Source organism: Lipomyces tetrasporus (assembly GCF_029532465.1).
Source record: "Lipomyces tetrasporus strain NRRL Y-64009 chromosome Unknown POJ06scaffold_2, whole genome shotgun sequence".
Classification (NCBI taxonomy): domain Eukaryota; kingdom Fungi; phylum Ascomycota; class Lipomycetes; order Lipomycetales; family Lipomycetaceae; genus Lipomyces; species Lipomyces tetrasporus.
The window spans coordinates 1,718,733-1,731,924 of NW_026611597.1; the positions used below are offsets into that span (position 1 = coordinate 1,718,733).

The 13,192-nt window shown below is 47.1% G+C and overlaps 7 protein-coding genes across 7 annotated transcripts; 3 read left to right on the top strand and 4 right to left on the bottom strand.

Annotated features, from left to right (window-relative positions):
* The first annotated feature begins 152 nt into the window (after positions 1-152).
* Positions 153-2,059, top strand: POJ06DRAFT_273658 (mitochondrial matrix Mmp37-domain-containing protein). Its single transcript, XM_056189591.1, has 2 exons — positions 153-879; positions 933-2,059. The coding sequence occupies exons 1-2, from the start codon at positions 436-438 to the stop codon at positions 1,905-1,907; spliced, it is 1,419 nt and encodes a 472-aa protein (XP_056046519.1). The 5' UTR covers positions 153-435; the 3' UTR covers positions 1,908-2,059.
* On the bottom strand, positions 2,060-3,424 carry POJ06DRAFT_246498 (regulator of Vps4 activity in the MVB pathway-domain-containing protein). Its single transcript, XM_056186792.1, has 4 exons — positions 3,188-3,424; positions 3,038-3,130; positions 2,831-2,979; positions 2,060-2,772 (listed from the first exon to the last, which is right to left on the bottom strand). Exons 1-4 carry the CDS (start codon positions 3,209-3,211, stop codon positions 2,208-2,210), a joined length of 831 nt encoding a protein of 276 aa, XP_056046520.1. The 5' UTR covers positions 3,212-3,424; the 3' UTR covers positions 2,060-2,207.
* On the bottom strand, positions 3,425-4,506 carry POJ06DRAFT_294283 (ap-2 complex subunit sigma; the record flags this gene model as incomplete). The annotated part of the gene is made up of 5 exons (XM_056190465.1): positions 3,425-3,794; positions 3,852-4,025; positions 4,077-4,160; positions 4,257-4,348; positions 4,488-4,506. The coding sequence occupies 5 exons, from the start codon at positions 4,504-4,506 to the stop codon at positions 3,693-3,695; spliced, it is 471 nt and encodes a 156-aa protein (XP_056046521.1). The 3' UTR covers positions 3,425-3,692.
* An 803-nt stretch (positions 4,507-5,309) lies between these two features.
* POJ06DRAFT_192333 (uncharacterized protein) lies at positions 5,310-7,188 on the top strand (the record flags this gene model as incomplete). The annotated part of the gene is made up of 2 exons (XM_056184879.1): positions 5,310-6,571; positions 6,621-7,188. The coding sequence occupies 2 exons, from the start codon at positions 5,310-5,312 to the stop codon at positions 7,186-7,188; spliced, it is 1,830 nt and encodes a 609-aa protein (XP_056046522.1).
* Positions 7,189-7,711: 523 nt separating this feature from the next.
* Positions 7,712-9,058, bottom strand: POJ06DRAFT_246505 (Ca2+ regulator and membrane fusion protein Fig1-domain-containing protein). Its single transcript, XM_056186793.1, has 3 exons — positions 8,650-9,058; positions 8,148-8,595; positions 7,712-8,091 (listed from the first exon to the last, which is right to left on the bottom strand). The coding sequence occupies exons 1-3, from the start codon at positions 8,762-8,764 to the stop codon at positions 7,818-7,820; spliced, it is 837 nt and encodes a 278-aa protein (XP_056046523.1). The 5' UTR covers positions 8,765-9,058; the 3' UTR covers positions 7,712-7,817.
* Positions 9,059-9,140: 82 nt separating this feature from the next.
* POJ06DRAFT_62277 (dihydrofolate reductase-like domain-containing protein) lies at positions 9,141-10,252 on the top strand. Its single transcript, XM_056191287.1, has 2 exons — positions 9,141-9,515; positions 9,575-10,252. The coding sequence occupies exons 1-2, from the start codon at positions 9,186-9,188 to the stop codon at positions 10,070-10,072; spliced, it is 828 nt and encodes a 275-aa protein (XP_056046524.1). The 5' UTR covers positions 9,141-9,185; the 3' UTR covers positions 10,073-10,252.
* Positions 10,253-12,162: 1,910 nt separating this feature from the next.
* Positions 12,163-13,116, bottom strand: POJ06DRAFT_265934 (uncharacterized protein; the record flags this gene model as incomplete). Its single annotated transcript, XM_056189118.1, has 1 exon — positions 12,163-13,116. One exon carries the CDS (start codon positions 13,114-13,116, stop codon positions 12,163-12,165), a length of 954 nt encoding a protein of 317 aa, XP_056046525.1.
* Positions 13,117-13,192: the final 76 nt, after the last annotated feature.

The window sequence follows — 13,192 nt, forward strand, 5'->3', positions numbered from 1 at the left end:
ATCAACTTTCCTTTTTTGAGAGAATCTGATCCGGCCCGGAATGTCCAACTTGCACGAAAGTTTCTAGCAAGCCGCACTAGCAGGTGGCGGTGCAACCAACGTGGCTGATGATCGAATCACATCCCTCACTAAACTGCACTTAGTAGTAAATGGAGTAAATCGATCGTTTGTGAGGCTGCTTTGTAGACAGAGCGAAGGCAGCGTATGGAACAGAGATCCGGCCAGTGCTCTCTAATCACCCTTTTGGTAACTATAGCTTACAGTGACTACACTGGCGGTTAACTGTTCAAAGCTGGTCACGTTTTGGGTTGATATTATACTTGTTGCAGCTCCCTGATCCGGCACCCACCCGTTCTGGGCACGCCCTCTCGTTTTCTAGCCATACCGAGTCTCCAACTGGCACTTATATCAGAATCTTCACCCTGTCGCCGCAAGATGAGTAGCCAGATTCTGAGGTCATCTCGGATTGGTGCGAGGGATGTCGCGATCGCGCGGGTCTCGCAGACTTTTGTTGGACGGCGATATTTGACCGGAACTATCACGCCCGATCCGGGGTCCCAACCACCGCCTTTCACTAACTTGACGGATATTTCGAGACTGCGAACCAGCTCGGGAAACTCTAATTCCGGTGCTGATCGCTTTGCAGGGATTTCTGGAACAGACGGATGCTACCTCGACGGTGACGTTGCTCATGAGAAGTTGATCAACGAGGTGACAAAGTTCTCGCAACTACCGGAAAATTTCGGCGTCAACCAGCACATTCCGATCGATAATGAACTGAAAGAACGGTTGCGATCTACACTATGGAAATTTAAGGCTCCAATAAGATACGCCTTTGCTTACGGATCGGGAGTGTTTAGTCAGGGTCAGTCATATCAGGTAAGTCACTCTTAGGGCAGCCACATGTCGGATTCGGTACTGATGTGGGACAGAGGACTAAGCCGCAGGTTGACCTGATCTTTGGTGTAACATACAGCCAGCATTGGCACAGTCTCAACATATCTCAATATCCAGACCACTATTCGTCTATCCGACGGCTAGGTAGCCGTGCCGTCAGCTATGTCCAGGATAATATTGGTGCCGGCGTCTACTTCAACCCGTATGTGGAGATCAATGGCATGACAGTGAAATACGGAGTCGTTAGTATTGACACGCTATGCCGTGATTTGTTGTCGTGGGATTCTCTGTATCTATCAGGCAGATTGCACAAGCCGGTCAAGATTCTGCGGGACGATCCTCGGGTTCGTCTTGCCAATCAGCGGAATCTTTTCTCAGTGATACGCACAGCGCTGCTTCTTCTTCCCAAAAAATTTACGGAACAAGAGCTATATCATACAATCGCTTCGATCTCATATATGGGTGATCCACGAATGAACGTCGCGGCCGAGAATCCGCACAAAGTGAAGAATATTGTTGATAACCAGAAACAGCATTTCCACAGACTTTATGCACCATTGATAGATAATCTGCCGAATATTGAGATCGCCCGTGGATATGACGGGGTTTCAGATACTGTGACGCTGGTGCAGGACATGGATCCTTTGAGACGAGGAAATATGGTAGCCCGATTACCGTCCGCGTTCAGAAAGAAACTGTACGCAAGATATACTACGATCCTTGGTGTAGATCCGGCACAGTATTCGACCATCCGAGCAATGGCAAAGCCGTCAAGTGATACAAGTGAGGGAACAATAAACCGAACCGAGGGATCAAAGTTTGATCAAATGATTGCGGAGAACGACGAACTCAGAGCAGAAGTTGCTCGTGCTATCGAGCACACTGTAAAATGGCCAAGCTTAGCCCAAAGTATCAAAGGATTGGCCACCGCTGGAGTCACCAAGAGCGTCAGATATTTGGGGGAGAAATTTTCAAAGGCGAAGGCTGGGAAAAGGAGTGCGTCTGCGTAGATATAGTCAACCTTTGCCGGCTTCATGCGTTTGTTATATAAAATGAAGAGGTTCAGTTACTGGGTGGAGAAACTAGTCGGGATTCGGCCGCCATTCAGTCAAGTATACAATTTTGAGTTTTCTGTAAATAGACTACATGGAGTTAAAAGATATGCTTTGTTAAGTTATATAATTTCATGGTTAATTACTGAAACCAGTAGCAGTATTTGCACCCAATGCACAACAAATTTACTGTACAATACGCAGTAACACACCAATTGCAAAATCTATCGCTGGCTTTCCAAATTCAAGCCTACCACTTCAACGTTTTAAGGCTGCAAATCGTTTGCTCAGTTCATCGAAATCCGGGATATCCGACTTTTGCGCTGGGGCAGGAGCAGGCGATGACTTTATATTTTGACCTTGAAACGTGACTCCTGGTCGAGGATTTTCTGTAGAAGCCGCAGCAGGGGAGACGCTTATTGGGGGCACAGGTATCTTTTCTGGAAGGCCCCCGACGGATGGCAGTTGTAAGCCAGTGTCAGTAACACCAATACCACCACCGCCTTCATCATCGTCGTTGCCTTCTTCCGAGAAATCCTTTCGCTCCTGTTCTGGCAATCCGGACCACGGAATGCGATAAGTTCTAGCTATTTCCTCAAGGTACGCCGTCACAAGTTCAGTTGATGGTGGCTCAATCGTCAGCTTTTTGTAAACTCGGGGAGCGACTGATGTGCTGGGATTCTCCAAGGCATCACGGGCGAACTCCTTCCCGAACTTGGCGATCAGAACATCCCTGACTTGCAACATTTCCTTAACATCGGTACGCCCCGCTGCATAGATAATAGACTTAATCGGTTCCTCAAGGCCGGGATCGCATTCGCGGCTATAGACATCACCTATATTAGCAGAGATCGAGTTTATCTTGCCAATGTAGCACGCACCGTTGCTCGAGAAGTCCTATCCGAGCTAGCAACAGCTCGCAGTATAGTTCCAAAATTTCCAATAGTTCAACATTAATCTCTTGTCGGATAATATTCTCTACCCTAATTCTTGCGCTCTCGTCTTTTTCGTTCGACAGTAGTTGTGCGATCTATTGAACATCGCTGTAAGCGGAACAGCACTATGACCTCTTTTAGTGGTAAACTCACATCTCGACGCTGCTGCTTGGCCAGTGCAGTTTCCTTCTGTTGAATATGACGTAATCGACTTATAGATAGCTTGAGTTGAATCCTTAGACGTGTCTATTGGCAAATCATTAGAATTTATATTCCGTAATACACAAGGCTAGTGCCACTTACACCAAACGGATTTGGTGGCGGCATTGCGTTAAGCCACTTGTTTCAATTGCAATACTTGCGAGTGTTTGAATTATGGGACGCCGAGATTTTATGAATCCCTGAGTACTGAAGGGATGCTGTCTGTGCACTTAAACGGACAATTGCGATGGTTGCCCCCGGACGCCGGTTACATTCGTTATCATGCGGTCACGGCTGAGCTGGCGCGCTAAGGCTCATCAGCTTGAAGCACAGGCACACCAATACTTCATGAACCCCGCTGGCGACTATATAGTAACAACACAACCAGACGAAATTTGTCTATTCGTCATTCATGACCAATATACCAAATATCCTACAAAGACCGTAGAACACCATGCGGAAAATAAGGAAAAGCTATATACAAACGTAGCAATTTGCGTTTCGATCCATCGCCTAAAGATGACATCCCCATTTCAACAAAACATTCTGAATAGTTGAATCCCTCGGATTATTCCTACATTGAATTCTACTCGATTTGTCTACCGTATTACTCTAACCGATCAAGAAACTCCAACCGATGTAGCACCACGTCCTTGGAGGTCTCCTCTATTTCACCGGCAAGGAATACTTCGTCTAGAATCGCATAGACCTATTAAGCTCAATTATTAGCAATACGATTCGTGCAATAATCACGACAGATCCATGCCTTATAGAAGTTAAACACTAGGTCTAGTTCGCACACGTTGCCAAAGAACGTATCTAGCACCTCGACGAAGAAATGTATGGCCTCCAAATAGGCTAGTTCATTATCATTTGAATCGACGCATACGCAGAAAAACAAGCCTGCATATCGACGGTATACTATTTTGAAATTCCGGAACTGGCCGCACAAATTAATAATTGCAAAGGTACATTAATCCATAAAGTTTACCTCGACGAAGTTTGACTGATATTTTTGATCCCTTGGAGCAACTAGCCTGTGCACCTCTCCCTTCAGTTTGACTTTCTCTTCATCCTATGAAATACATGTGAGCATTGCTGAACCTCATTGGCCATCGACCGGATCGATCAGACTGTCCAATTATACGATCGGAGAGAGCCAACAACTTACATCATATGGAGTGTAATACTTCGCTAATCGAGTTTTTCCCTGTCGATTCTGAACCAAAATAAACTGTAGCATCCTGGATATACAAGCAATTGCTACCGCTTACCCCAATATGTATTAATTCCGGATGCTGGTCCTCAGACCCAGACGATTTGGAAGCGACAACCACAATCCTAACCCTGGTAGTAATAAGGTTCATCGATATCAGTACGAAACCCGTGGAAATGCTTGTACCTGAGTGCCTGTTCGTCATATCCAGATACGATTATTCACGAGACGCATTGTTTATCAGCTGGGTAAGACACTTGTACTCAGTTTCAGTTAGCCAACTGCATTCTAGTCCGGCAATATTATTTAGCTACGTCGTTCTTGCTGTTGGTTTCTCAGCGGGATTACATTTGGGGATTTCACGCTCTCCTCACTGTCGTGGTGAGGATACCAATAACCAAGTCTCGCGATACGGTTCGCCTTACAGACTCGAATTCACGACTTAATGTTGTAGTTCTCGATTCTTATTTATATGCATTGATATTTCCGGCCGTTTGGCCTCGTGAAGCAACGGAAACACACAACATGACGTCCGCGGAGACAAGCGGGACCACTGCGACATCATTACCTCCTTTGGCAGTTCCAAAACCTATCGCCGATGGTGCCCATCCCTCGGTGCCACTACGGATTCCTCTTGCTGGACAACCTTCTCCAGAGCTTGATATTCCACCGTGGTCTGGCGCGCGTCGCAAAGCTCGGGCGCGTCACAAGCTTTCCACCTCATCCGCGTCATCAGTCTCTTCCTTAGCGTCGAACTCGACTGCCTCATCGGCAAAGAAGAAACGAGAGGAAGAATTTCTTCCGCCATTGCCTACTGCAGTGAGGTCATTGCCAGCTTCTAAAGTCTCCTCGCGGTCGACTACGCCCTTGCAGCATTCGCCGCAACGTCACAATGGTACAATCGGCCTCCACGATATTTTCCCGAACCACATACGTGCTGCGAGCCGAAGTGCACCGAACCTAGCAAGTCCGTCCGCTTCAGGACTGATGGATAAAGAAGACTTGGCAATGGAAGTGATTGGGCTTTACGAGACCTCAGAGAGAGTCAATCCCGCAGTGCCATCTGGCGATTATGGAATTGCTCACTCTTTGTCGAGAAGTAGTTCAGGGATATGTGCGAGCGGACCCAATAGCCGTCGCAGTAGTGGTATATATCATGACCCGATCGCTGTGCCCTTAGGAAATACCAATGCAACAAACAGCAATCAGGCGCCGTTTCTCAGCTCGAGTACCGGCAGTGGGAATCTAAAGTTTGGACTTCTCTCACCATCTGCAGCGTCGAAGCCGCACCCTTTGTTCGTTCCGGGAAGTTTCGGTTCGTCGGCTTCATCAAACTTCAGATCACCGCCTGGTACGTCGGCGGCAGATGCGAGAGATATATACGGTTTTAGGAAGCAGTCACAATATATTACGCTGCAAGAATATGACGATTGGTGGGGAAAATACGAGAAGCATTGCCAGCGACGGCGAAGAAAATGGGAAACATTGATTCAAGACTGCGGTATACCGCTGGATGAGGAAGGCGTTCCGATCAGCTTTCCTCCCAAATCGAAGAAAGTGAAGCGCTTCGTTCGCAAGGGAATTCCAGCGGAATGGCGTGGCGCTGCGTGGTTCTGGTATGCCAAGGGCCATGATTATCTACGTGACAACTACGGCTTGTATGATAGGTTATGGCAGCAGGGTATGGTCTCACCACCGCCGGATTCAGAATTAATCGAGAGAGATTTGCATAGGACATTCCCGGATAATATTCATTTTCGGAATGCTGAATGGCAAAATCTGTCTATGCCTAGTACGCCCGGATCCACAGGGTCATCAAAGTCTGCTACATCTAGTCGACGGAATTCATCGGTACCTGAAATGCCCATTGTCCAAGCGCTAAGACGAGTATTATTGGCGTTCTCGCTCTATGTCCCCAAGACCGGTTACTGTCAGAGCTTGAACTTCGTGGCTGGATTTTTATTGCTGTTTATGGAAGAAGAGAGGGCATTTTGGATGCTGGTTATTATCACACAAAAGTATCTTCCAGGAATGCATGAAATCAATCTGGAAGGTGCCAATATCGATCAAGGGGTTCTCATGATGTGCGTCAAGGAGTCCCTGCCAACAGTGTGGAATAAGATTGGTGCCGGATTGGACGGGCTCCACCACGACGATATGATCACTCGATTGCCGCCGATTACGTTATGCACTGCCGCGTGGTTCATGAGCGGATATATTGGTGTGCTACCTATTGAGAGCGTTGTTCGTGTTTGGGATTCTTTTATCTAGTAAGTCACATTTAGTCTTTGTCGTGTGCTGAATTCTGATCAATAATAGTGACGATTCTAAGGTCTTCTTCCGAATCGCGCTCACAATCTTTAAATTGGGCGAATCTCAAGTCGATAGCTTGAGAGACCCGATGGAAATTTTTCAAGTGTTGCAGACAGTTCCGAAGCATCTTTTGGATGCCAACGCACTCATGCAGGCATGTTTTAGACGGCGAAATGGGTTTGGCCACATCTCACAAGATGAGATTAACGAGCGAAGAAAGTTTGTGGCCGAAAAACGACGGTATAATACTTCATCAACTACGGAAGCTGGCCCCAGTCTCGAAGCAAATGGAGAAACCGGCTTGTCTAGCAGCGCCATGGAGGCTTCTGATTTGAAATACCTCCCGCGAACGAATTCATCACCGAGGTATAAGCACTACGATGCGATTACTGGTGGTTACCATTTGAAGAGCAGCTTCGGCAGGCGTATGCAACTGCTACGTATGGGATCCACGAATATGCTATCACTCCACGCTAGAGACGATTATTTCGGTACCAGCCATAGCGAATCGAGGAAGAACGGCACAGCCGCTGGAGCGGGAAGCCATGAGATACTGCAACAAAAGGCCCAATGAATTGCTGCTTGGCGTGTTAAGGGTTTAGTGAGTCCTCTCAACTCATTTGTTTGAATTTCTAAAGGACGTGTTTATTGTACGATAATGTTTGCTGTACAGGCTTTCTTGGATGAGTTTACCGTGGGAGAAGATGTGTTTGGTAATGCATGGTGGAGTTGTTACTGCTTTGGATTTCGTTCGGTACAGGTAGGCAAGTGGAACTGGACAAAAATGAAATGACGATTGTATGGATTCGTTTGGTATAGTTTAGATCGCACATATGTTTGGAATAAACTGTTGTCGCAAGTTTTAACTTTGACAATTTTTTGGTGTATTCAGTCCTGGAAACGTGAGAAATTCGCGACTCCGTATGTCGATCCTGCCATTACACTTGAACTTCGGTGACTGGGGATCTTGTACGTCGCCGACCGGTTAACGGTGCCCTCCGCTTCATTAACAATCAGTCGCCTCCTCTGGTAGTTTAAGCTCTTTCATACTGTATTTTGGAATTTACGAAACTGGTGATACCAAAGAGGAACTGATCTGGCACTAATACTTTATTAACAAAAAGAAGCAATAATAGAGTTCAAAACCAATCTAGCCATAGGTCCTCACAGATTCGCCACCGACCGTCACGTATTACAATCTATCTAGTTTCTATATTTCGTCTCAGTACTATCACCCGCGTAGATGTGTCCAACAGAAGGCAACGTGTACATTCCATCTTCAACGCTGCTTTTCTGCTCGGCGCTCGCGCTATTAGCTAGTGCGTAACGCGCATCCAGAGCAACGCAAATGACAACAGCCGCAGTAGATTGTAAAAGAAACGCAAATGCTGTCCAGCCCATTGCATCCAGCTTCTTGCCTAGAGTCGCGGAGATAGCGCCAGATGTTGAGTCGTAAAGCACCAAAGCCAGCGTGTTACTGCCATCCCGTTAGCAAGCGTCTCGGACCTCGCAGAAAATACAGAGAATACATACGCAGAAACGTGAGACCAGGCTACGCCCATACCCCACAGCACAGTGGCCAGGATACAACTCCATAACGTGGACGAGTTTAAGATACTCGCATACCACGACTCCGGGTCATCAATAATAAGCCTCGCACATCCGCTAAAGAAACCTACGATAACAAATATCAAACTAGATATAATAAGAGTCGGATGAATGATTCCCTCCGATACGAGCTCTGCGAGAGAGACAAGGTCGACCTTCGCGCCGGTCGAAGACTTGACGGATCGGTAGCTGTCCAGTGCAGTTGTGTTCTTAACGGAAGTGCACGTAATTGTCGAGTTGGTCGTTGCACAGAGGCCGTAGTACCCAGACTGGACTGAGATAGTCTGGTTAGACGACGAAGTTAAGCTAAACTTAACAGCGTACACGGAAGAGTAGGTTGATGCTGCACTCGACGATCCAAGAATTGAGAACACTACCAACATTATTAGACATAGCTGGACATTCGCGTGAAGTAGCTCATTCGTACATAGTAGAAAAACAGTAATGAATAGAAAGACGACGATGAAAGGTCGCAGAGACCGAGCCGGATGAGGCTTTGTCGCACGTTTAGGGAGGAATTTTTTAACGAGCCAGAAAATCATTTTCAACGTTGGCTTAGTGCAAACAAGTCACAAGAGATACACGTAGACAGTAGCGTTCAGTTCAGATAACGAAAAGCAACAGAAGAAGGCAATATATATCTTTATATTTGCCAATGCCTCATGTCAGCCTTGAAACGCAGGCGTACGGTGGATCTTACGGAAGCACAGTCTGCTCCCTCTGCCGCAGAAGCATCACGGAAACAATATCACCTTCTGAATATTCGACTATTCCTTCTAGATTAGTGATGGCACATCGGCTCGCTTCGTAGTGTAGTACAGCAAGCCGATCTGATGCAACGGGTCAGTGCAATGGAGCCGAAGGTGTCGAGCCGCATTACAGAAATTCAGGGGCCCACCTCCTCAATATCCAATTCCGGTCTGCAACGTTCACGCTTCCATACGGAGTTGGCATTGCCACAAGATGACTTCCCAGCCACTGCATCTACTTTCGGATAGCTTAACGGCGTTCCTCGGTCCTTACTTGCCACCATCTCCACCCTCGGACCGGGTCTTTGTGACACTGACATACGCAGCTAGTCTCGACTCTCGCATCGCACTTGGCAGAGGCTTGCGCACACAGCTATCGGGCCCAGAATCAAAATGCATGACACACTACCTTCGGGCACATCACGACGCAATTCTAGTTGGTGTAAATACAGTACTTGCAGATAATCCAGGGCTGAATTGCCGATACCGGGTTGCGGGAAAGTCGCCATCTGAGGCGTCTCCGCGTCCCATCATAATCGATCCGGTATGTGCTCCATATGAGGCTCGTGCGAGTGCTTGGACAGCATTCTGAAGATTACACAGACATTTCGATGCAAGCTTTCAGCTGGGTCGAAGGTAATGCTAGCAGCGTCTAGCAAGGAAGGCAAGGAACCGTGGATATTGGTTTCAGCTGAGTGGCACGCTGCGGTGTCACCATCCGATCTAGCACATATCCAATCCATTGAAAGCACGGGCGCAAGAGTTATCCCAGTTAAGGGCCTACAGTCTGACAATAGAAACGAGTCGTGGGCCGCTATCTTAAAGTTACTGAAAGAGCGAAGTATCCGTTCGCTGATGGTGGAGGGTGGGGCGCAGGTTATTAATGATCTGCTACTTGCTGCCGTGCAGGATGGAGATGGTACTAAGGTTTCACCCGTTGATGTAATTATCATCACAATTGCACCCGTGTACCTCGGAAAGAATGGAGTGGAGGTCTCACCGGCTAGTGCATTGGATTATTTGTACGATATTAAGTGGGAGCCGTTCGGACGTGACGTCGTCATGGCGAGTTTCAATAGGAAAGCTAGAGCTGTTTCCTAGCTCCGGAAAGTCAATGCAATTAACTGCGCTATACTCGCTCGAGTTACTGTCACCAGTTATTGGGTGTGTGACTTCACCGCACCGTACACTCAGATCATCTCTATTGTCTCATGTGGACCAAAGGAAGAAGAGAGAACACGGATGCAGATGACATATGGCGGATGGACTGAATCAAATACAAGAATTCACCGACAGAAATCAGGAGGCAATAAATGCCTTTTGAGCATGCATAAGCATAACGGTGTTTAAGGTGAACTATGATCTGGCAGGAAGATTATGGTACTGGAATCATTCCGTGATATCCTTTTCCAGTATCAACTCTCCCCTTTCCACATAAAATAGCCTCAAAATGCGACAAAATGCCTCACAGCCTGCTCGAACGGCTCATGCCACTAGCTATACATACTCAACTCTCCGACCGTTTCTCAATCCTCCACTCAGGCACTACTCTGGCAGAACACAATTTAGTTAAGAAGGACTCATCTGTAATCGCCTGTCCAGCCTCCATCGGCTGGTCGACTTCGTTCACACTCGACATTGGCTTGGTCCCAATCCATCTTTCCACCTGTTCGTAGCCGCCAGTGCCCGCCAGTTCCAACATATCTCTCATTCGTTCCAACCCACAGTTCAGAGAGCGTCGCACTGAGACCCAACAGCCACGCGTTTTTGGTGACCAACAACTATATCATAGTCGTTCTCACCCCAACTAGAACGGAGAGTGTGGATGTCAGACGCGCACATACCGCTACGCCAGTGTTAGCATTCGCCCAGTCACCCAAGATTAATGACTCAACTGAAAACATATAGCAGAATCTTGATATTGACTGCGAAGGGCTGGGGAGTGAACTCAGTGACACGAGGTTTCACTTCGAAACATATTTTCTCATGCCAACCCAACCGAAGAGAGTTGCGAAAGATCGGGAGCCATGCTTATCGTTGTAAATTCTACATGGATCGGACGGCGTTGAAGTTGAGTTGTTGTTGACATGGTGAAGACGATTCGTGATCTTTAAACGTGGTTGGAGAAACGGCTGAAATGCTTGACTGATTAGATTATTAAATGGCTCCCAAAACCCTGATTGAATGGGATCAGCGAAGGCCGAGCGCCTAGGAAGGGGGTCAATAACTTTGCGTCGTCCATCAGGACCCGCAATCGTAGACTAACCTTAGGTTCGCAACATTACAAAGGGATGTAGCTCCATGAGAAAAAGGCCAAGATCTCTCCCAGACAGTGAACGCCCCCTTACCCCATGTCGCTATTCCGAAGGCAGCAACGGTTAGTAGGTATGTTCTGAGCCAAACCAAGGGTCCAGTTACATTTTGCTTAGAGCGATCCTTGGTTTAGTTTATGAAGCCAGGGAAAGGGATAGTTTGGCAGCATTTGTTCCATGGCTCTCTCCGGTAAATCTGGTGACTGTAAATATAACTATAAGCCATAAGTTAATATTATTGAACTGGGTGAGCTTAAGTAGCTCGCATTAGCCTCATCGGGTTAGGGCTAATGTTTACTAAGTTGCTGTTCTCCAATTTTCGAATCAGGCATGCACCGAATAACGCCCGACAAGTGGCATTTCTTGATCTCCAGCTTCCATGATCCCACTGTGTACGGCTACGAGGGGTTTTCATTTGCTGGAAGGGCTATACGGGCCACAGTTAGCGGCATTGCCGACCAGGAGTAGTGGATGATTGGCTGGACTAGCTCGTTTTAGGCAATTAACTTTGGTGCAATGTGGTGAGTCGTAGTTGACCTTGTTGGGATCCGACGCAGGGTTGCCGGCAAGGAGCGAATTTTGATTGGATAAAGCGGCGTCCTTGGTAAATTTGTAGAAGAGCTATCATACAAAACGATACTCTGTCATCGATGTTTCATTCTCTCATTTTACACCCAATCAGCACGTTTGCTCGTTTCTGAACTCTATTCATGCAATTATTTTCTTCATGCCTAGCCCTTTCGGTGCACATGCTCCTATGCGTCAAATATCACTCTTCAGCACAAAGTGTCCAAGTAATCATATCCAAGAATATATCAATGGAAACGCCATACGCCGTAATCCCAATCCCAAACATATGTATATTGTAAACATACTCTGTTAGAAAACAAATGGAATTAGATTCCATTTGCCTTCAACGACCGACTCTCCAAACTTTTCCACATAAAATTTGCGACTTTGCTCCGCAGAAGCACCTAAATTGACTGCAGTCCACACAAGAACCGACACGTTCGCCGATGTAAAACCACATATCCACGCCACCGCCAAATATATGGCTACTTCGGCCAAATAGTGGGGACAAATGAGATACTTGAACAACATCGTAGAGGGTGGTGGTGAGTATTTCTTCAATCTGGCTAATTGATCGTGCGCAGTGTACTGAGCAAATGCCGCAAGCAGGTAGATAATAACGGCAATCTTAGGAACGGTGTCACTGTCGTTGCCGCCAGCCAAAGTGCTCTCTAACGCGTCACTCCACGAAGCGCATGTCGTAGCGACGTAGACCAAAAGACCGACAATGTAATGGCCAACACGCATTCGTGCAGTCTTACTCAGCTTCTCAACAAATATGCATTCAAATAATCGTCTGGAACACTGTACAGTTACGATGATGGTTGCTGCCATGGCACGTGTGTAAGAAACATTGACGTCGACCACATTGACAAAGAGTGAGTGGTCAGCGGCAAGAAGCCAGGCTAATCTCTTCGCCAGAAGACCATCCATATAAACCAAGCAGCGAAATGGCACGGTTACTGTGCTGGTGTGGCAAAGATACAACATTACACAAGACGCAGCCGACATGGACAATCCGAGGATGTAAAAGTGAGTGAACCACCGTTTCGGTACTGTTATAATAAGCGGTTTGAGGATGGCATCGAGCGCAGAGTCAATTAGAGATTTCGAGGCAGGTGAATTGTAGGCCGCTGGGGTGAAAGATTTAAGAGTCTTGCCGTACTGGAGGAGATATCTCAGACGCGGGACGAAACGCGAAAGAAGGACGGCGGTGGTGAAGGCATACAAGCCTAACTGGATGAAAAATGACAGGACATGCATTTTGCTCTCAGCTTGCAAGGCTGGTTAGGGCAAGATCATGATAGATGATAGTAGGTGGAGGTTCGTATCGCATCCT